Raw genomic sequence first — 21,457 nt, forward strand, 5'->3', positions numbered from 1 at the left:
GTAGCTGGACAGTTAAAAAGGAGAACAAAATGGACACCTGGTAGAAATCTGTTTTCTCTGAGATCATCTTCAGAACTGCAGGAGCAATGGGAGGCAGGGTGACCATCTGCAGCTTCCCAAGGAAAGGGTTGTGGCCAGACACTTTGTACCTCTTCATCCTGTCCTCAATCACCAGTGCCAGGGACTGGGAATGGTTGATGACCTCCAGGAGGGTGAAGATGGACACGTTCTGCACGTAGCAGTCGTTGACACAGCAGCAGATGGTCATCAGGGACTTCAGCCACAGAGGGAAGCTGGGATCGCCTCCTGCTCAGAAGGGAAGGGACAGAAAGGGTTTGAAACAACCTCAGGGTTGGGGTCATACTCCCAAAAATCCTTTAATCAAGGTCACAGGACCAAAATGACTGCCCAGATCCCACTGTCATGCTGACATCGTCAGTATCTCACAGAATCACAGAAGGTTTGTGTTGGAAAGGACCTTAAAGATGGCAAGGACACCTTCCACTATCCCAGGTTGCTCCAAGCCCCCTCCGACCTGGCCTGGAACACTTCCAGAGATGAGGCAGCCACAACCTCTCTGTGTTTTCTCTACTTCTCCCAGCAGAAAGCTCTTGCAGGACCCAAATAATTACAGGATTTCTGCTTTCCCATTTGTGTTTATTCCCAAGCATTATTTACAGCTGCTGTTTTCCAGCTGCCATCATCACAAACAACCCCAGAGGGCTCCTGATGCTCTTCCAGTAGCACTGAGGCCCCTCATTTCGGATGTATAAATTTCTAACTGAAGTGGCTGACATCAATCCAAGCCATCTTTGCCTCTCCTGAGGGAACAATGGAAGTATTCCATGTCCCTACCGTGCTCACCCACAGAGATAATGGGAATATCATCAGACAGCTGGAATATGGAGTGAGGTGAGGAACAGAACCCGATTTTCCAGTTTCCCACCTCTCCATTCCCTACAAACCTCTTTGTGAGTTTACCCTTCAGGCCAATCACAGCTCCTGCTAAAGCTAAGGAATGAACTGGAATTCCAACAGCAAACAGGCCCCCCAGTTATACAAAATTATTCTTATTTGTTACATTGAACTCCTTTGAATCCTGAGGGTTTGGGAAAAGAGATGATTTTTGCCTCTGTTATGTTTTAGAGCTTCAGTTTTACACCTACACCCATCTTCATCTAAAACATCCGTTGTTTGGGGGGGACACAACCTATGGACAGTAGGGGATGGATATCCTGAAAATCCTGAACCATACAAGGCTGCACAGGCCAGGAGATCTTTTTATCCCTTCAGCTCCAAATTTTCTAGTGGAAGTTTTCCAAAAAAAAGTGAATTTAAAAAGCTTGACAAAATTCAGCTGCCAGACACACCCCAGATGCTGAGGTGGGTGAGTCTTTAATTCACAATTTGCCTTCAACCCTGTCAAAGTGCTTTTTTACTGGCTCTGGCCTTGAAAAGAGCCCAGCTCTCATTGTCTGTATCCTAAAAATGCTCAAGTTGTCTAGGAAAGGAAGCTTTTCTTACCAGGCCCCTGAAACAGAGAGAGGTACAACTGCTCCATCTCCTCCTCCGAGAGGTAAACTGGGAATGTAGTACAATCCAGCAGCAGGTGACAAGCTGCAGAGAAAGCTTCCTTGCAGTCACCTCGGAGGGGTCCCAACACCAGTTGCAAGTCCCACTCTTCCTCCTCCTTTTCCTTTTTGTGACCAGAGCTGTGTTCAGAGAGCAGAGGACTGGAATTCTTGCTCCTGAAGGGTGAGCCCCGGGCTGAGAACAGCTCGGAGAGCATTTGTTTCACCTGAGGCACCGTGATTTGCTTGGCATCCCAAGGACTCTTTTTCTTGTTGCCACTCTCAGGTAACCTGTAGCCATTCTCCTTTTTCTCCTTCCCACTCAGATTTATTGCTGCAATCCCTTCGTTACTCATTTCTTGGAGCTGCACCCCAAAAATATATTTGCTGGAAAACTTGGCCACCAGCTCCTGGATGCAATAGAGAGTTTTCTGGATGCTCCCTCCTTTTTTCCAGACATCATCCCTCTCCAGGGTCACCGTGGGCACCCCTAGGTGCTGGGAGAGCTCTGGGGAGGAGGCACTCAGGCCAATGCCACTGTCCTCTGACTTGAGGGGAGGGAAGGGAGCCTCATCCTCCTCCTGCAGCACAGGTTTGGTCTCCAGGGTTATATCCACATCTTCCTTTGGCACTGGGCTCTGGAACAGTGATACGGATGTGGTTAATGTGGCACTGCCAACAGAGATTTAAACTGGAGAACAGCAATGACAAAAAAACCTCCGGTTTGTGATTTCCAGGATCACAGTTGTTTGTAAGCAGCTCCATTCATTTCCCTTTAAAACCCAACAAATGTCTGTATAAACCTCACACACTGACTCAAACAGAAACTTAGCAGAGGGGTGTGTTCCCTTAAAAGCAATTTCCCCCCAGAGCAGTGTTCCATCTGTTGCATTATTCCTGCTCAAATGCAGGTGCTTGTTCTTTGGCAGGCTGTGCTTGTGGGGTTGCTTTATCCCATTTATTCCTCATTCCTTAGCATGGTCCTTTGCACACCAACAATGCCCCATTGTGTTCCACTGAAATATTAATTGAAAGCCCTGCAGACCTAACCAGCTGTGAAGCTGGGCTGCATTTGGCAGCTCCAGGTTTTAGCTACTGCATTCTGTTTCCAAAACCATTTCGATCCCGTCCTTCTCAGGGGCAGAATTATAGCCCCAGTTTGAGACAGGACTGAACTCCTTCAGTGCCACAAATAACTCAAACAGGCCACAACTGAACACCCAGTGAGAGTAACAAGGCATCAAAGTGCTGTGGAAGGAGCCAAAGAAGGGGAGTTTCAAAAAATCTTTACTGTTGCAGTTACAAATTTCATAGAATTATAGGTTTGGGTTGGAAGGGATCTTAAAAATGATCCAGTTCTACTCCCTGCTAGGGGCACGGACACCTTCCACTGTCCCAGGCTGCTCCAAACCCTGTCCAGGATGGCTTTGGACACTTCCAGGGATGAGGCAGCCACAGCTTCTCTGGGAATTTCATCCCAGCCACTCCCCACCCTCACAGGGAAGAATTCCTTCCCAATATCCCATCTATCCCTGCTCTCTTCAAGCTTCAAGCCCTTCCCCCTTGTCCTGTCCCTCCATCCCTTGGAAATTGTCTCTCTCCATCTTTCCTGTGGCTCCCTTCAGGTGCAGTTCTCATCTAGGCTGAAGGACAATTAGCATTTTAAATTATGTCCCAAAGTTATTTAAACCAACAGTTTTAAAGGGTTTTAACCATCTCTGAGGGGTTGAAAAATCACTTACCCCATTGCCACTCCCTGTCTCAACGTCCAGGTAGGAAGGGGGCATTTGCACCTTGCTGAGCACCTTAAAACAGGTCTTTAAGGCATGGGTGAGTTCTGGCAATCCCAACACTTCCATGTTTTCCAGGAGAGACTGCACCATGTAACTGAGCATCTGGGGGAGGTACTGGGTCTGCACTTCGGAGTAGAGCTCCTGAAATAAATCAGGAATGTTTAAAGGAGTTCTCACATCTCTTCCATCACTGAGCAGTGATTGATAAACCAGGCTGCCTTACCAAAGGAATCACATCCAGCAGGAACACCAGCAGGGTGCAGAGCTCTGAAATGGTGGGAGGAGTGCTCACGCTTTCCAGAGGATATCTCATCTCCGTGGATTTGTTTCTGGAGTGAAAGACACATTCTTATGTAAGGTTTGTTTGGTTTTTTTCATGGCAAAATTCTGGTTAAAAACAAAAAGCTTCATTAAAATCAGCACAAAATGAACAGCTTTGAGGCAAAGGGCTTCTAACACAGCAGGAGAAAATACTCTGTCAAAACAACCTAAACTCTGTGTGGGATGATGAAGAGCTGCTAATTTTCAGACTGTGTCTCACTACTTGAAGCAGAATCTTCTTTCTTAGAGTTAGAAAATTATAAAAAGGGAGATATCATAAAATCAGAGTTGGAAGGGGCCTTAAAGACCATTTAGCATCTTTATTTTTCTTCTATAAAGGCCTCTCCACCTCCCCTCCCAACCCTTTTTCCTTTATCTGTTGATTTGAAAGGAATTTCTTCTGTTCCCAGGTTGAAATTTCCATCTAATTGTTTACCTGGTTGCATTCCTGAATTATTTGTGGACACAACTTACAGATCTGGCTGTTCTACCATGTGGGATGTCCCTTAAAAGCTTCAGTAAATATTATTATCCTTAACAGACAGCTCTGAAGTGGCATTTTTGAGAGCACAACATAAACACCTGAAACAATCTTCAAAGCATTTGGTCAGGTAATCCCAGAGGAAATCAGTGCTTAAGGATGTGATCAACAAATTCACTGTTTTGACAATTTCTGAAGCATTTTTGTTCTCTTTGATTGCACTGGAAGGGAAAGAAAAGGAAAAGAAAACCAGATGTCAGTGAGGATCCACATCCCATGAGCTGATGCATTCTGAAATCTCTTTCCCCCTTTCTCTACAAGCTAAAAAAACATTGATTATTTTAAATCAAAGACTAAATCATTCTGGAATAGCTGGAGTTGGAGCATCTTTCAGATGATGGAAATCACAAGGCTGAGCTCTGTCAGCAGCCTGATGTCCCTGTGGTTACTCAACACTCATCACACGCAGGGAACTTAATTTTTTCTCTGCTAATCCAAGAGAAATCCATTGTGTGTGGGGAAAAGGGGAAGTCAGGGAAAAAAACTGATCCCCTCTCTAGAAAGTCATCCTGTTACAAACCAAACCTTCCTTAAATTGCTTGATTTTAACAATTTAGCTTCAAAAAAAAGGCTCAGTTTCAGCTCAGTTGAAAACTTGTCTCTACCTTGCCAGGATGTTGCCACTTTGATTGTAGCTGAGTTTGAGATCAGAACCCAGGGTGTCTTTGCAGTAGGAATAAAAAGCTCTAAGAACTTCCAGGAACAGATCCCCAACAACCTGTGGCCCTGCAAGGGAAGGGAAAAAAGAATCCAAGAGTTGTCTACAGAGGGGTTGAAGAAATAATAATTTCAATGGCTGTAACTTAAAATAATTAATTAAATAAATAGTAATTAAAAATATGATAATTTAAAAATAATTCTAATTAAATGATTAAAATAATTAAATAGAATAATTAAAAATTAAATTTTTTTTTTAAAAAGTAGTGTATAAAGCATTGCAATGAGTGCTTTCAAAAATGAAAAGAACAAGTTTAAGTGACTAAGAACAGCAGAAAAGGTCAAAGATTCTTGTGATGTTTAATCTGATGCCTTTAAATAATAGTTGCATCGTTAAATCCATTTCCAAAGGGAGTGAAAGTCTTAATGGCTTAAGGCTGAAGGAGTTAAACTTTGTGTGCTGACTGGAACAGAAAGATTAAACTGGATAATGCAGTTTAGCTGAATATCCCTGATTTAAAAGGGATTTATTATCCCTTTATTTGTACTTTAGATCAATGCTGATTGTCAGGCAGCCAAGCAACACAGCCAGTAGGGCGATGTCTCTCATTTACTTTCTAAATTAGGTGAATCAATACATTTGTAATGGAAACAACCTCTTTGGCAACATCACTCCCCACCCCAAATATTTTTAAATCCTAATACATTTGTCATGTCACTTTGGTTTAATTCTTTAGTGCAGAAAGGTGAGTTTGCCCTTGAAAATAAGGATGGGCAGAGCCTCATCCTTCTGGTGCTGCACGGACACAACGGGACAGACCCGGCACAGGGAAGAGCATTCCAGCAGAGAAACTCCATGGAACAAATGAGGCTGAATATGGAGATGAGGGTGGAAGTGCTTTTTTTAAAGGGCCCTCTCAGTTCAGGCCACAGGATCACAGAATTATCAAGGCTGGAAGAGCCCTCCAGGATCACCCAGTGCCACCCCAGCAGCACCAGCAGCACCCCAAAGCCTGTCCCCAAGGGCCACATCCAGACTCCTCCTGAGCACTCCCAGAGACAGTGACTCCAGCACTCCCTGGGCAGCTCATCCCAAGGCCTCACCACTCTGGCAGGGAAAAATTGTTTCCAATCTCCAACCTGAGCCTCCCCTGGTGCCATTTGAGGCCATTTCCTCTCCTCCTTTCCCTTGGCACACGGCAGCAGAGCCCGAGCCCCCCTCACTGCCCCTCCTGGCAGGGACTTGTGCAGAGCCACAAGGTCCCCCCTGAGCCTCCTTTGCTCCAGCCTGAGCCCCTTTCCCAGCTCCCTCAGCCGCTCCTGGGGCTCCAGCCCCTTCCCAGCTCCCTGCCCTGCCCTGGACACGCTCCAGCCCCTCCAGGGCTCTCCTGCAGGAGCCAGAACTGGGCACAGCCCTCGAGGGGCCTCTCAGTGCCCAGCACAGAGGGACAATCCCTGCCCTGCTCCTGCTGGACACACAATTCCTGACCCAGCCCAGGGGCCAGTGGCCTCCTGCCCACCTGGGCACCCCTGGGCTCGTGTCCAGCCGCTGGCACCAGCACCCCCAGGGCCTTTCCCAGCTTGAGCAGCTCTCAAGACACTCTGTCCCCAGCCTGGGGTTGTGCTGACCCAGCAGGAGGGCACAGATGTGCATTTCCCTCACTGGGATCCATCCCTGCTCTGCAGGGCTCTGTGGGGTGGCCAGAGACAACCTGGAGAGGGAACCTTGTTCCAGAGCAGGGCCAAGGCAAGGAACAGCCTCCTGCACATTCCCAGAAAACAGAGTCAGGGTCAGGAAGGATTGTGCAGGGTTTTAAGTCCTATTTAGAGCTGGGACAAACACTTTACCTATTTCAGGTTTGTCCAGGAGGCTGATAAGGATCCGGAAGGGTTTCAGATAAGCCTGGTGCTGTTCCTCTGGGTCAGACTCTGGGAATTTCTGATGCAGAATCACAATCAAACTCTAGGAAAAGGAAAACATCCCAATGTTATACATCAGAGACAGAGTGTCTTCTTATTAAGTGCTGAAGTGTTTCCAAATTTGATTTTGTTTAGGACTGACTACAAATGAACTCCAATTTTCCATCCAGGGTAAACAAATCAATGCAATCTTTCCATCAGCTCTACTCAGGGCTGATCTTACCCAGAGAAACACTTTTAAATAATTCAGGTAGTTCAGCCAAGATGCTTCCCTTTGGTTTCCTTAGATTCCGTAAGCACATCCAATATTGGGATAAACACAGCCCAGAGGCTTTGAGATGGATGGAAATGTAACCACAGGGACAGAGAGGGAAGGACAAAGCAATAATTGGGAGTAATTCTGGACACAGTTTGTGCTAAAATTTAAAGGATCATGAATTTATCTGGACTATATCTGTATAAAATGGACACCAACCTCAACCAAAAGATCTTTAGAGTATTTTGCAAAGAAATAAACAGCATGGTCTTCAGAAGTGGTGGAGTCTGGAGCAAAAGTGCCACCTTTAATATCAGAGCCTACAAGAAAGCAGAGGCAGGAGGAGCTCAGGGAGCAGCACAGAGCACTGAACACAGGGGTTTACACTGAAATTACACTGCATTTTTAACCTTTGTCATTTCCACAAAATGATGAGTTCGAGGGCATCCAGATGTTCAGCACAGCACATAAATCAAAATCAAGGCCAGATAAATGTGGGAATTACTATTTCTTCCAGAAAAATAAGATTAAAATAGTGCCCTATTCCTTCCATCCACTGAACCACTTCACAACAAACTGTGGGTGGAACCAGAATTTATCAGATAGCCTGGGATTCAGAGGGAAATAAATTCACCAAGAGAAGCCCTGTTTGCCAAATGTTTCATTGCATTAAGGCACTTAAATGGCAAATAAACACCATTTTATTTTACCATCATTCATTAACAGCTAAAGCATATTATAATTTTAAACACTGATTTTTTTTTTTGCTCTCAAATATCCAGAATATTGAAAATTCCTGGATTTTGTACAGTACCTAGCAGCCATGCATACAATCTCCTGTTGAGGGACATGTCTCTCCTCAGCAGTGTCTGGGTGGCTGCTGACAGGATATAAACCAGATCAGCCCTTCGGAGCAGGATGGTGCTTTCCTTGCAGTCCTAGGGTGGAAAATAAAGATATTTCAGCTGTTTGTGAGCACTGAAAGGAGTCAAATTGGTGATGGGGTGGGGTTTTTACCTGGGAATAGTAATGTTTTGGGATAAAGGTAACAAACCATCAACAGGAAAATGGTTTGTGTGCTAAAAATCTCAAGAAATGTGACACAGTCTCAAAGGATCTGACACAATTGTGATCATGGAATCACAGGATTGTTTGAGTTGGGAAGAATCTTAAAGATCCTCCTATTCCAAGCCCTTCATGGGCAGGGACACCTCCCACTGTCCCAGGCTGCTCCCAGCCCCAATGTCCAGCCTGGCCTTGGGCACTGCCAGGGATCCAGGGGCAGCCCCAGCTGCTCTGGGCACCCTGTGCCAGGGCCTGCCCACCCTGCCAGGGAACAATTCCTGCCCAATCTCCCATCCAGCCCTGCCCTCTGGCACTGGGAAGCCATTCCCTGGCTCCTGGCCCTCCATGCCTTGGGAATTGTCTCTCTCCAGCTTTCCTGCAGCTCCTTCAGGCCCTGCAAGGCCACACTGAGCTCAGCCCAAAGCTTCTCTTCTCCTTATGACTTAAAAATCCTTCCTTCATCCAAAACACTGCCTGTCCCACAGGTAAGTGAGGAAACAATGGAACAACTTTTGTTTTAAGTAATATTTTCTACCCTGCTCTTTACCAGAAATAACTTAATGTGGACAATTCCAAATTCTAAAATCCTACTTGAATAAACTCCATATTTTTTCCACATGACTGAATACTTCAAGCACATCCCAAATATCCCCCAAAAGCCCCTGTGAAATCACATCTTCAGCCTTGGAAGCTGTAAAGACTTTGAGAATCAGCAGAGTCTCCTCCACTCCTAGAACTGATGGGGCACAAGAAACCACAAAATTCATTGATTTTGAAGGTTCAAAATTCAAATTTTGGCAATAACAGAGGTGAGGAGCTGGGCTGCTTGCACAGAACACACCTTCCATGGGACAATCCCAAAATAATCCCCTTACCAGAGCTGTGTAAAATGGGAAAAAGAAGAGGATTGCTTCCAGAGTGTTCCTCTGCACAAGGACATTGGAATCCAGCACTGACACACACAAAGACTTTATCTGTAAAAGGAAAACACAACATTGGAATGACCATCAAATAATCACAGGAAGGAAAGGAAGAAAATCTGGCTACCTATGAACAATATTTTGTTTAAATAAGAGGAAAATTACAGTTTAACTCCTGCACCCAAAATGAGTTAAAACAAACTTTTGTGGCTATTAAAAGAATTGTTAATATTGGGTTTGTAACAATACAGAATGTCCCAGAGTTACAAGATGTAAAACCTCCCAAAATGCAGATATTAAAGTACTCTAATTAATCTTACACTTATTCCATCACTCAACATGAATTACTCCCTACAGAAGATTTCCATTTTAGTGCAAAACTAAAAAGACACTAAATTTCAGAACAGCAAACACTTTGGGAGCTACACATTAAACACTGTAACCAGAAAAGCTGCTCTTCAAATTAAATGTAGGAAGCAATTTTATCATGCACCTTTCAGCCTCTCTTCTCCAAATATTGTTAACTGCATGGTATCCTAATTTAATCCAGAGAAAACCCAATCTGCTGGGATTATGGAGTGGAAAATGAACTTACTGTGAGTTTATAATCAGTGCCAAGCATGAATTTCTGCTGTTTGCCAGAGAGTTCTCTGTTGATGTGGCTGACAACGAAGAGGGAAGCAGGGAGCCTGATGGAGGGGCTGCCCAGGACGCTGCCCCAAAGGGCCCCATAAAACACCTCCTGGCCCATCAGCAGGGACAGCTTCACCAGCAGAGCATCTGTTCTGTACACAGACACAGCCCACAGGAGAGAAATCCCCTTTGTTAGCTGATTCTGTACCACAGGAATGTAATTATATAGAGTTGAGATGATGTCTTTGAATCTCAGGATGGTTTGGGTTGGAAGGGACCTGAAAAACCACCTTGTTCCACCCCCTGCCATGGGCAGGGAAGCTTCCCCTAGACCAGGTGATGATGGATAAATCTCATTGGACAAAAACAATCAAACCCACTCAATTCTTTGTCACTAAAACAAAGTTTCTGTTCATACACTGGAAACTTCTTCAGGAAATATCTGCAAATATTTAGCTCTGACCAAACAACTGCAGTACCTCTGACTGCAAAAGGTTTATGGGCAGAGGTGTGAAATACTAAATTGGAAGGAATTTAAGCAGATGCTGAAGTCTGAAAGCAAATGTTATAAGTCTGGGAGCTGGAAGTTATCCTAAAAATTTCTATTTTCAAAACAACAGGGTTAATTTTTAAAACACTGAAGAAAAACAAGAGATGTGAAATCCCCTGGGTCCCTGAAGTGTCCAAGGCCAAGCTGGATAGGATTTGGAGCAACCTGGGATAGTGGAAGGTGTCCCTGGCCTTGGAAGGGATTGGAATAGGATAATTTGGATGAGCTTTAAGGTCCCTTCCAACCCAAACCATTCCATGATTCCATGAGATAAAACACCTTGCACACAGGACACCCTGAAATGAATTCCAGGCCATCCCACTGGAAGTCCTGTGACTGGAGGCACATTCCCTGCTCTGGAATACTTCGGTATTTTACCATAAAGGAGGAATTAAAACCTCACGAGAGGAATGCAAATGGAGAAAAGAAGAAAAAGCCCAGCGCAGAAGAGGAAGCATCCTCCCAGTGTGATGTTCTTTTCCATTTCCTTATAAAAAAATCCCTCAAACCAGTTTTCCTTTTCCATTTTCTGTGTGTGAGTGCACAAACTCAGGAATATTTTGAGCAGGAAATGGTGTCTAGGCTGAAGCACAACCTCAGCACTTCGCTCCCTTTCAGGAACAGCAGGAGATGGATTAATTTCAGTCTGCAGTATTGAAGGTTCTGAAAACACTCAGTGGAGAGCCTCTCATGAAAAAGAATTGAAAATTAACCTAACACATCTTCTGTCATGATATTCTTGCACCAGAACCATTGCAATGAGTAAACAAAGAAAAACTTCCTCATGGAAATTTGTATTTCACCAAAAAACCTCCCATTAAATGAATTTTAGCACAAATACATCACAAGATTTATGAAATATGTGGTCAGTACCATGTGATCCTGTTTGCTCAAGGCAAAGAGGAAAATGATGCCATCAGAAATGGGGAAGAAAGGTATAAAACCAGAGGTCAGATCTTGGAAGTTCATCTGCAGTTCCCATCAACTCCCTGCTCCATATTTTTGTCAAGTTACATAGAAATATTGGAAAGAATTCAGCTGCTCTCTCGTGTTAAAGTATTCAAATAGAATTTATCTCCAGAGCAGTGGTTTGGGGAGTCAGGTGAATAATTTAGGAGTACAGAGGAGCTTTAAGAAATAGTTTTTATTCTTTTCTCTCAGCACATCTATTTTTAACCCTCCTTTCCCTCTTCTCTTCTCCTCCTGGGATGACAACAGAGGGGAAAGGGTTTTTCTACTTCAACATCTTCCCATGTCCCACAATTCATCCCCCTTTAGAAGCTCTTTTATCTATAGAAGTCTGACAGAAATTTCTCGAGAATTCCCTTCAAAATCAAAATACTGCATATTGCTTCAATTAATATGGAATAATTAATCTTACCTGTCATAAATTTCTGATCCTTCTTCCAAGCCAGGCAGCAGCCCAATTACAAAGGCCTGGAGTCCAGGCAGGAGAGACTTTTGGAGAGGGAGAAAATATTTCTCATACAACCCAAGGAGAACAGGTCTCACTGACATTGCTGCATTTGCCAGCAGAGGGAACAAACCAGAGCTTTGAATCCAAAAGAAAGACCAAAAAAATGAGTTGATTAAAATAGATTGAGATGGTTATGCCTTAGAAAACAAAATTTAAATGACTTGTACAAGAAAAAATCCTTGGCAAGCCATTTTATGCCTTAGAAAACAAAATTTAAATGACTTGTACAAGAATAAATCCTTGGCAAGCCATTTTACGCCTTAGAAAAAAATGTAAATTACCTGTACAAGAATAAATCCTTGGCCAGCCATTTTGTGCCAATGATTTTGAAGATTATTTCATAGGTTTCTAAAGCCTTTAAGTGCACCCCACTGGGCAGGGCTGGGTGCAAGCACTGGGATAATCTTTTACTGATGATCAGTTTTCTGGGCAGCAGAGAATACTTCAGGTTACTCTGCAGAGCCTGGGGGAGAAAGGAGAGAATAAATAGTTAGAATGTGAAATACAAAATATATAATGACTGAAAGTTAGAGGTTGAGAGGAATGTTGAGAAGAGTTTTAACTCCTAACTGCATTTTGTTACACTGAAACAGCACAATTCTGCATTTGATTTTTTATATAGAATCAGCCATGGAAAATTTAGAAAAGCCTGGTTTGACTCTGCTGAGAGGAGGGAAAAGGAAGTCAAAGAACAGGACTGGGACAGGGTATCCTTATCCTACCTCCAGGGGAAGAAGGGAAGTGACAAGAAAAGAATCTCAGCTTTTAAGGAATAAAGAAAGAATTACAGATTTATCTTTGCTCATAAATTCTCATTTAATGAGTGGAATCATGGCATGGTTTGGGTTGGAAGGGACATTCAAGATCATCTTGTTCCACTATCCCAGGTTGCTCCAAGCCCTGTCCAACCTGGCCTTGGACACTTCCAGGGATGAGGACCCCACAACCTCCCTGGGCACCCTGTGCCAGGGTGTCCCCTCCCTCACAGGGAAGAATTTTTTTCCTAATATCTGAAACAAAAATAACAAACCTTCCACCCAAAGCAGACACGATGAAATGGGACAAAACCCTCTGATCTGGAATTCTGTGTGGCTGGATTCACTAAGTTGAATAACTCACTGCATTGATGTACAAGTAAAGAATCTTTAGGACAGGAAATACTTAAGTAAGTTTTGCTGCTGGGCCAGGTTTTAGGAAAAACTGTGCCTCTCTTCTTGGGAAAGGTTCCTCCTTTCCTTGAGCCAGTAAAGCATTTCAGCAGGGAAATAAGTAAGTTTTCTCTTCAAGTCAGAGACAATTAAAAAGAAAAGTTGCAAGTCAAGGGCACTTCAGGCTTTGATCGGTCTGCAAACACAAGCAGATGTTCCAGAGCACGTGGACATTTGGGAGGTTTTCAGGATGAGGCAAATTCTTATCTCTCCCTAAAGTTAAATCATGGCCTTATCCTATGTAATCATTTTTAACTTGAGGTTCTTCTATCCTGCTTGGAAAAGCAGCAGGAAGTGGAATAACCCTTCCTGGAATAAACTCAGACCAGGTCACTTAACCCTGAACACTTCTCAGCAGGAAGGGGAGGAGATAAAATCCATCACCTTTTAATAAGAGCAGCTAGCAGTAAATTTATTCAAGAAGAGAAAAGGTTGAGAGTTTATAACAACAGCAAACAGAAATGTCACCCCATCCCAGCAGACACACAGATGTCACTCAGAGCCACTTCGTTTCCTTCCTTCCCTCCCCCAGGATGGGCAGAGCTGCATTTTAATGGGTAATAAAAACCAGAATCCAACAATAGAGTAATATTGCACATATTTAGCTAAACCAGGTTATATTTGTGCAGTTACCCTTTTTATACCTTTTACATTTGAGACATTTCCCTGTGTGTTACACGAGGAATATTATTTCAACATTAAAATCCTTAATACCTGTAAGAACTTTGAAGATTTCTGGAAAGCTGGACTTTGAAACTTTCTATTTATATTGTTTGGCATGTGTTTGCCCACACCCTCTCTGTATATTTACAGTTCTAAAAGGAGTTAATTTAAAAAAAAAAGGCCAGTGGTAAATATTTTCCCTCTCAGTGTTCAGCCTGAACAAATACCATCTTAATATTCCAACAGTTTGAATTGAAATATCAGCCAGGCAGAAAATGGAAACATTCACTGTTTATCATACAGAGAATCAGATCCACTACAGAAATAATGGCATCTCAGCAAATGGCTGGTTTGGCTCCAGCTTTCCTACGGATTTGAAGAAAATAACTCCCTCCCCCAGACATCAGGGATAGATAAGCAGAATATTTAGAATCACTGAATGGTTTGGAAGGGACATTAAAGATCAGCCAGGGATGGGCAGGGACACCTCCCACTGTGCCAGGCTGCTCCCAGCCCCAATGTTCCAGCCTGGCCTTGGGGCACTGCCAGGGATCCAGGGGCAGCCCCAGCTGCTCTGGGCACCCTGTGCCAGGGCCTGCCCACCCTGCCAGGGAACAATTCCTGCCCAAGATCCCATTGTGTTAAAAATTCCCAGTTATCCCTGATCTCCCAGCAGATTCAGGGATTTTAAACCACACTCCAACATTTTAGAAGGCTGTGGTTGCCCCAAGAGCCCTCCCAGCAGCCCCTGGCTGCTGCTTTGCTGAAAGGTCCAGGTTCTTCCCAGCTTCCCCAGAACTGCAGAGATCCAAGGATTTCAAAAGGCTTGAAAGGCACGAATTAGCAGAGGGATCTCAAAGTGTTCACTGAAATAAGAGTGACACGATAATAGACAGGTTTCTAAATGCTAAATAGTCCCCTTGAGCTGACAGGCAAAGTCGAGAAGGTGGATTTTTAAATATCCTGAGCTTCCACAAGTGAAAAAAAGAACACAGAAGCAGGATCCAGGAGTGCTGAAATGACAACTTTGGCTGTGAGAGGTGAATAAACCTGAGATCCCATCCCACACCATTGTTTGCAACACTAGCACATAAGGATGCTCAGAATTTCTGTGAAGTTGGGCTATAAAAAGCACAGAATTGTCTAAAAAGGGAAAACTTGCTATTTTTTGCACCTGTGCCTTAAAATTAAACCACGCACACAGAGCAATATTTGCATTTCCTCAGTTCCTGGTTTAATTCCTTCTGCACTAGAAACCTGTTTAAAAAAATGATAAAAACCCTGTGCAAATCAAGCAAATATTTTTATTTCCATTACTAGAATTCCAGGAACAGGTAGCATCAATTTCTAAGCTTAACTTCAACTAGGAGATACCATAATTCTTGTTTAAACAACAGTGGTTGTGAGGAGAGGGGGAGAAGGAGAACCTGTGATTCCATTTTCCACTGATTCATTTTCCAAGTAAAAAAAAAATTGCAAACAGAGTCCCAGCTTCCATAGAAATACCATGAATAGAATTAATTTTAAAGGTGGTTGGAGCTGGAGTTCTATTTAAAAAGGGGGGAAAGAGGTGTTTAAAATATCCCTAATCCTGCACCTTGAATTTGTCCATTGGGTTTGGGGAAAAAATAAAGGAACTTCTCAAAAATAGAAATAAAGTTTACCTTCAGCAGAAGTCTGAAGCTGAGCCAGCAGCTGGTTTAAAGCCCTGGATGTCTGAGTTTTCATATGAAGCAAGTGCTTAATTAATGGCTGCACTCATTAAATCCCTGCTTGAGAAGAATCCTCCTCTCCCTCAATTACAGACGGATTGTGACACTGAGTGCTGCTGTTCCAACAATGAATGTGCAGCTGCAATGAGTTTTGGGGCTTGTTTTGCCTTTCCCTCCAAACAGAACAAGGATTTGGGTGAGATCAGGTTCACCTCAAAGTTCCTGAGGCAAGAAAAGTCTTCAGAACTAAAAAGTCACCGATTTATTTTCTGTTAGCAGTTTGATCTTTTAAAAACTTACTTTGAAATTGCAAAGTAAAGATTAAAACTTGGATTTACAGAGCTGTGTTATGTCCAAGGATAAAAACAGTTTGAAAGTGCTGTTTTCAGAGCAAATACTACTAAAATTACAGATTGGATTGGGTTGGAAGGGACCTTCAAGATCATTTTGTTCCAACCTTTGCCATGGCAGGGACACCTTTCACTATTCCAGGTTGTTCCAAGCCCCATCCAAGCTGCCCTTGGGCACTGCCAGGGATCCAGGGGCAGCCCCAGCTGCTCTGGGCACCCTGTGCCAGGGCCTGCCCACCACAAATTTCAGAGTTTTTAAAAATCCCCCCTTTCCTAATTTCTTTACAAAACCAGGATGCAGAATCCAATATTCTCTACTCCTTAGTTGTTCATTTTGCAAATTGTGCCACTTATCTACTACTTACCTACACCCAGAGTTGAAATTTATGGAAAATTTCTGTTTATAATCAGGATTAAAAATTTGGATTTTCCTAAATTCATCATATTTTTAGCCTCTTAATTGCCTGAAGTTCCCACTACATGAACATTTTATATGCATTTGCTATGTGTTTATACTCTGAATAGAGTGACAGGCATTGTGGATATAAAAACAACGTTAAAAGCACCAGTTTCATTGTCAAACCCACCTACACTGAACCACCACCTGTTTCTAAGTTTAGAAGGCCACATTTCTCCAGCCCAGCAGCTTTTTGATCAAAGTATGAAAGTGATTTCTCACTGAAAATGAAGCTGAAAGCTTCCTTAAAACATTGGTGCCCATATTGACTGCCTGTTTCATCCGCCTGTGTGCATCTGCTCATTATATTCTTATTATAAATATTACTTTCCACTGTTTCTCATTTCCCATAATGTTATATTACAGCCACATTATTCAAAATAACCCCCCAAGATCTTTCCCTTATCAACTTGGGGTGTAAAATAAACGAGCCAATTCTGCCAATTCCCTCATGCTCACACCTGGTGCCTGCAGTTCTTTAACTCTGAAGGGGAGATTCATCTCACCTGACCTCAGAAACCCAAAAATCAGCCAAAACCATGGGTAAAACTGCAGTAACTCACCTCAGGCTCCCCATAAAACCCATGAGGAACACACACAATTTTAGGATAATGCTCATCTGACCTACTTTAAGGAAGAGGTGAGTCACAAAACAAAAAAATAGTTTTATTTTTTTATTCCTCTGCCTGTCTAAAAGCAATTCAAGGTGAAGCTGTCTGTGCTGAAGTCGTGTCAAGTCAGATAAAGCTCATCTCCCTTAAATGATGAAATAAAATCTCTCCAGATCTGCCAACTGACCCTTCTGGCTGAGCATTCAGATGTTGCTTCCCTGGTTCTACAAGTCTCCATGAAATATTATTTAGAGCTGTGGAAGCAACAAAGAAACTGAAAAACAACCTCCAGTTTATCCTGAGTAGAACCATCATGGTTGGAAGAGATTTTAAGATCATCAAATAACAACAGAGAAGTAGCAGAGTTGTTTCTCTTCACCAACCTCCATTTTTTTACCTCATTTTTAAGGAGTAAGAGCCTGTCTTGCTTTCTCCAGACTTTGGATTACCTGGAGGGTGATGCCACTGAGCTTTGTGGAAATAAGAGAGTGTTTGTGTGTCTCAATAGTGCCTGCAGGAGAAAAAGCCTCAGAAAATATTACACCCATAGAGGCAAGAACAGATTTCACACTGCTCTGGGAAAGAGCTTTGGAACTTCTTGATTTCTTGTGTTTTGTCCTTCCCTTTCTCAGCAGTTTCATGTGTGATTAATGTCAGTTTTCCCTGCACACAAGTGACCCCCAGGATCTTTAATATAACCACATGCAGTGTGTAAAAGCAATTTTCTCACTGAGATCCTGCTGATCTCTTCCCTCCTGCTCATCCACCTCCCCCACTGACTACAGGAAAAAAGAGGCTTTTCTGTCAGAAACTCCAACCCTGATAAAACTCAACAATAATATTTCTGTTTGAGGCTGTAGGAGACCAAGTAATCCCAGGAGTTCAGGGAACAGTTAGTGACATCTTCTTTCCCAGTCTTCCTTTTGGCAACACCTTCCCCTGCCACACCATCCTGATTTTCAGATAACAGACAGGGATGAACACTGGGGATGATTTGCTCCACCAATTCTTAAGCTCCTAAAAAGATTAAATCCATAAAATCCCACAGCAGATGGACTGCTGGATCAGCAGAAAGCTTTTCCCTTGGCTTCTCCTCTGCTGCCACATCTTTTGGCAATTCTGCACCTCAGTAAGAGTCTCAGGTAGGTGCTCACCAGTTCAGTGTGTTCATCTAGATCAAGAGAAAAGATCAAAGCCACCTCTCACTCTAATTATTTCCTATTCTCCCTTTTGAGAAAAGCATTTTGAAGGTCTCTGGCTCTTGACTCAATAGCAATCAGGATGAAACAGTGAAGGCAAAAATGTGGAGCTCCTGTTCCAAACCAGTATTTCTTTCTGTCTGTCTCTCTCCATGGTCATACAAAAGACACCACCAAATTTCCCCAAATCTAAGGGGAGGGCACAGTCAAGTAAATGTGACCTTTAAATACAAGCTTTGACTCAGAAAATATTCTAAAACTGGTCACCTCCTGTTTTCTAGAAAAGCTTTTTAGCTGTTTTAGAATAAGTAGCAGCATTTTGATGCAAAAATTAAACTAATTTAGCAGCATAAAGACAGCAAATACCATTTGCAGGAAAGCTCTGCTGCTTTCACCAGAATTTCTCACATTTATATAAAAAATACTGACTTAGCTCCTTCCATTATTTTTCTTGAGTGAATTTTCAATTTTTCCAAGAGCTGGAAGCAACAGAAAAGTTCATAACAATACAAATCTCACAAACAAATAACAAAATACTCCCCTCACACTGTACCTTATTGAGTTTGCCAAGGGAAGAGATCAGATCTGCCCATTCACTGGATGATTCAAAGTTCCTCAAAGCTTTCTCAATTGCTGAAGAATAATTCCTGTATCTGTAATCCCCAAGTAAATCCTGCTCTTCTGGATCCATCTTGGGTTCTCATAGCAAGGTGGAACCTCCTGGTAAACTAAAACAGGCAAAGAGTTACAAAAATCACCCAAATTTCAGTTCTGGCACACTTGAGGTAATGATAAATATGCAGAAGCACTGACAGAGCACAAAGAACAGGTCAGCAGATCAAAATTTCAACACAAAGTTAAAAATAATTCCCTGGCCATGAGTGTAACTCCGCACTGCTCTTCCAAAAGCTTTGCAGTCACTTTTTCCTATTTCTGGAACGTGTTGTTCCCTCCCATGCACGTGGATGTCACACAGTAACAAAGGAAAGGACTCCAAAGTGCCACTCCAAGCGCTGACAAGGAGCTGGGGAGCTGGGAATGGCTCTCATAGCTCATCACCTGGGCTTTGCAAGGCTACCTGGAGCATGGAATGGGAAATATTCCCAATCAAAATCCTGCTTTCCAGAGGAATGCTGCTAAAGGGCTCTCAGCCCACAGCAGAAGGAGCTCTCAGAGCTCTGATCTCAACTTGGCAGCAGCAGATGCTCAAGTACAAGTCCAAGGTGTTGTGCCAAAATGCCAAGCCATGCATTATAATCTTCCTGCATTTCAACAAAAAGGATCTGTATATTTTTATATTTAAAAATAAGCTGTTCTGACCTGATTTTCCTGTGTTTTGCAAGGCATTTAGGTTGAAAATCCAACATACACCTGGTTTAGAACAATGGGAAACAAGCATGGTGGGATTTTCCCTGCTTAAAAATCCTTCCTTGTCTCCTTTGCTACCTCTGACACCACTTCTGTTAGAAGACATAAAAATATTTATCTAGGATATTTTAAATATGCTTAGATTTAGGTTTAGGTCAATCCCTGCTGCATCACTGATGCAGAAAAGAAATCACAGCTCTGTGACAAAATATTTTACATTTCTGAAAGACATCTGCATTCAGTCTCCTGCTGTTAGGACACAAAAATAAACCCAAGCCATCCTCCATATCCTTTACAACTTTAAATATTTTGTAATAAACAACTGTAACTCCATCAATAGAAGGGTTTGGGGAGGAAACTCTCCCAAAATGCTGGGTGAATCCAAAAAAGAGAAAGGTTTAAGCCACCTTTGCAGTCCCGTGAGCAGGATTCAGGCATTGCCAATAAAACCACTCTGTGCCAGCCAACCTGGATCCACCTCCATGGAAAAATAAAATTATCACACAGTGTCATCAGGGCCAGATTGGGTTGGTTGGGTTGGTTTGTTTGGCTACAGAGAGGATTTAATTTTGTTTTTATCAGGATGTTTGCAGTGCTTCTCCCAGCAGAGACAGTGAAATCAGAGAATAACATTTATCTGAGATCCAGCTCTTCTTGTTCCAACAAGGATTTTAAAAAAAGAGAAAGTCAATCCTCCCATAAAACCCAACAAAGTGGAAAAACTGCAAGATACTGTCAGCAAAACTTAAGAGTAATCTGATACAAACACTGGGCAAGAAATGGAACCCTGTTTCCCTCATCTCATCTAAGGATCTTAACCATGGGATTGTTTCATACTCCTGAGAACAAAGCAGGAGCTGGGAAGTTATTCCAGCAGCTCTCTGCCAAGCCAGGGCTGCTGCCACTTCCATGAAGAAGAGATTTGTCTGGATCACTTAGAATCAGGGAGCCGGTTTGCTGACAGGACACATCAGGTCTCAGGATATTTAATTTGGATTTTTGCAGTGAAAAGACAGGTAAATAGTTGCTTTCCACCCAGAAGAGCAGGGATGGAAGTAATGATTTAGTGTGGATTGACGTTCCTTCCCCTCAGCTGCCAGATGTGAGCAAGGTTTGATAAAATCCAATAATCTAAATAAGGCAAATAGATCGGGTTTGTGCTTGGACACAAAGGCAGGAAAATAAATAATAATAAAAAATTCTTTAAAAGCCAAACAAAGGTCCCCTGTCAGTGACCTTTAGGCACGTATCCCAAATCCCAGGTCACAAACTTCCTTAGTAAATCCCGATGTAAATGATTATTCGTCGACTTCCAGCACTGATGGCGCCAGGCTCTTTTCAGTGGTCAGGACGAGGAGCAATCGCCATAAATTAAAACAAGATATTCCACTTCAACACGAGGAAGAGCTTCTTTCCATGGAGGTGGCGGAGCACTGGAACAGCTGCCCAGGAGAACCATGGAATATGCTGAGTTGGGGAACATCCGTCAGGATCATCCAGTCCAGCTCCTGTTCCTGCACAGACACCCCAACAATCCCAGCCTGGGCATCCCTGGCACGGTGTCCAAACGCTCCTGGAGCTCTGGCAGCCTCGGGGCCGTGCCCATTCCCTGGCAATGCTGTGGATCTCCCCGTCTGGAGACATTCCAAACGCACCTGGACATCTCCTGTGTCACCTGCTCCAGGTGACCGCGCCTTGGCAGGGGGTGGAGCGGGTGATCTCCTTCCAACCCCAGCCATTCCGGGATCCTGCGATTCTGTCCTGGGGCAGCTGAACGGGGGACAGCGCTGCCCCCTCAGCCGGCTCCCCTGCCGTGCCCTCCCCGCCACCCCGTACCTGCGCAAGGCCCCCGCAGCTCCCGGGGCGCCGGCGGCGACGTGAGGCAGCCCGGGCCGCGGCGGGCGGGAGCGGCTCCCGCAGTGGCTACGGAGAGCCGGTCCTGAGGAACGCCGGCCCTGAGGAACGCCGGCCCTGAGGAACGCCGGCCCGCCCCGCCGCCGCCGCGGCCAGGGCCGCAGTGCGGCCGCACCACCGAGCGCCGCGCGGGAGCGCCGAGGCATCGCCCGCCGCAGGAGGGCTCCAGCTTTCCCTGTGAGCCGAGGCCGCCGCCGTTGTCACCCGCTGTCCTTGTCAGGCGCTGTCGCTGTCACCCTTCTCCAGGTGTCACCCGCTGTCGTGCCGCGGA

The 21,457-nt window shown here is 43.9% G+C and overlaps 1 protein-coding gene across 2 annotated transcripts in view; it reads right to left on the reverse strand.

Annotated features, from left to right (window-relative positions):
• Positions 1-21,254, reverse strand: part of DOP1B (DOP1 leucine zipper like protein B) — a 39,093-nt gene extending 17,839 nt beyond the window's left edge. Inside the window, exons 1-15 of one of the 2 annotated variants that reach the window (XM_039553584.1) lie at positions 21,109-21,254; positions 18,458-18,624; positions 11,986-12,167; positions 11,609-11,779; positions 9,640-9,829; positions 9,000-9,098; positions 7,874-7,997; positions 7,279-7,379; positions 6,732-6,846; positions 4,832-4,952; positions 4,268-4,387; positions 3,588-3,693; positions 3,314-3,505; positions 1,525-2,209; positions 38-306 (exon numbers count right to left, since the gene is read on the reverse strand). In XM_039553584.1, the coding sequence (XP_039409518.1) occupies positions 38-306; positions 1,525-2,209; positions 3,314-3,505; positions 3,588-3,693; positions 4,268-4,387; positions 4,832-4,952; positions 6,732-6,846; positions 7,279-7,379; positions 7,874-7,997; positions 9,000-9,098; positions 9,640-9,829; positions 11,609-11,779; positions 11,986-12,167; positions 18,458-18,595 (2,613 nt within the window). In that variant the 5' untranslated portion in view covers positions 18,596-18,624; positions 21,109-21,254. Of the gene's footprint in view, positions 1-37; positions 307-1,524; positions 2,210-3,313; positions 3,506-3,587; positions 3,694-4,267; positions 4,388-4,831; positions 4,953-6,731; positions 6,847-7,278; positions 7,380-7,873; positions 7,998-8,999; positions 9,099-9,639; positions 9,830-11,608; positions 11,780-11,985; positions 12,168-18,457; positions 18,633-21,108 lie in introns of both variants that reach the window. The other variant, XM_039553583.1, reaches the window with a different exon arrangement.
• Between the last annotated feature and the right edge of the window lie 203 nt (positions 21,255-21,457).

This window comes from Corvus cornix, chromosome 1 (genome assembly GCF_000738735.6).
Source record: "Corvus cornix cornix isolate S_Up_H32 chromosome 1, ASM73873v5, whole genome shotgun sequence".
NCBI classification, from domain to species: domain Eukaryota; kingdom Metazoa; phylum Chordata; class Aves; order Passeriformes; family Corvidae; genus Corvus; species Corvus cornix.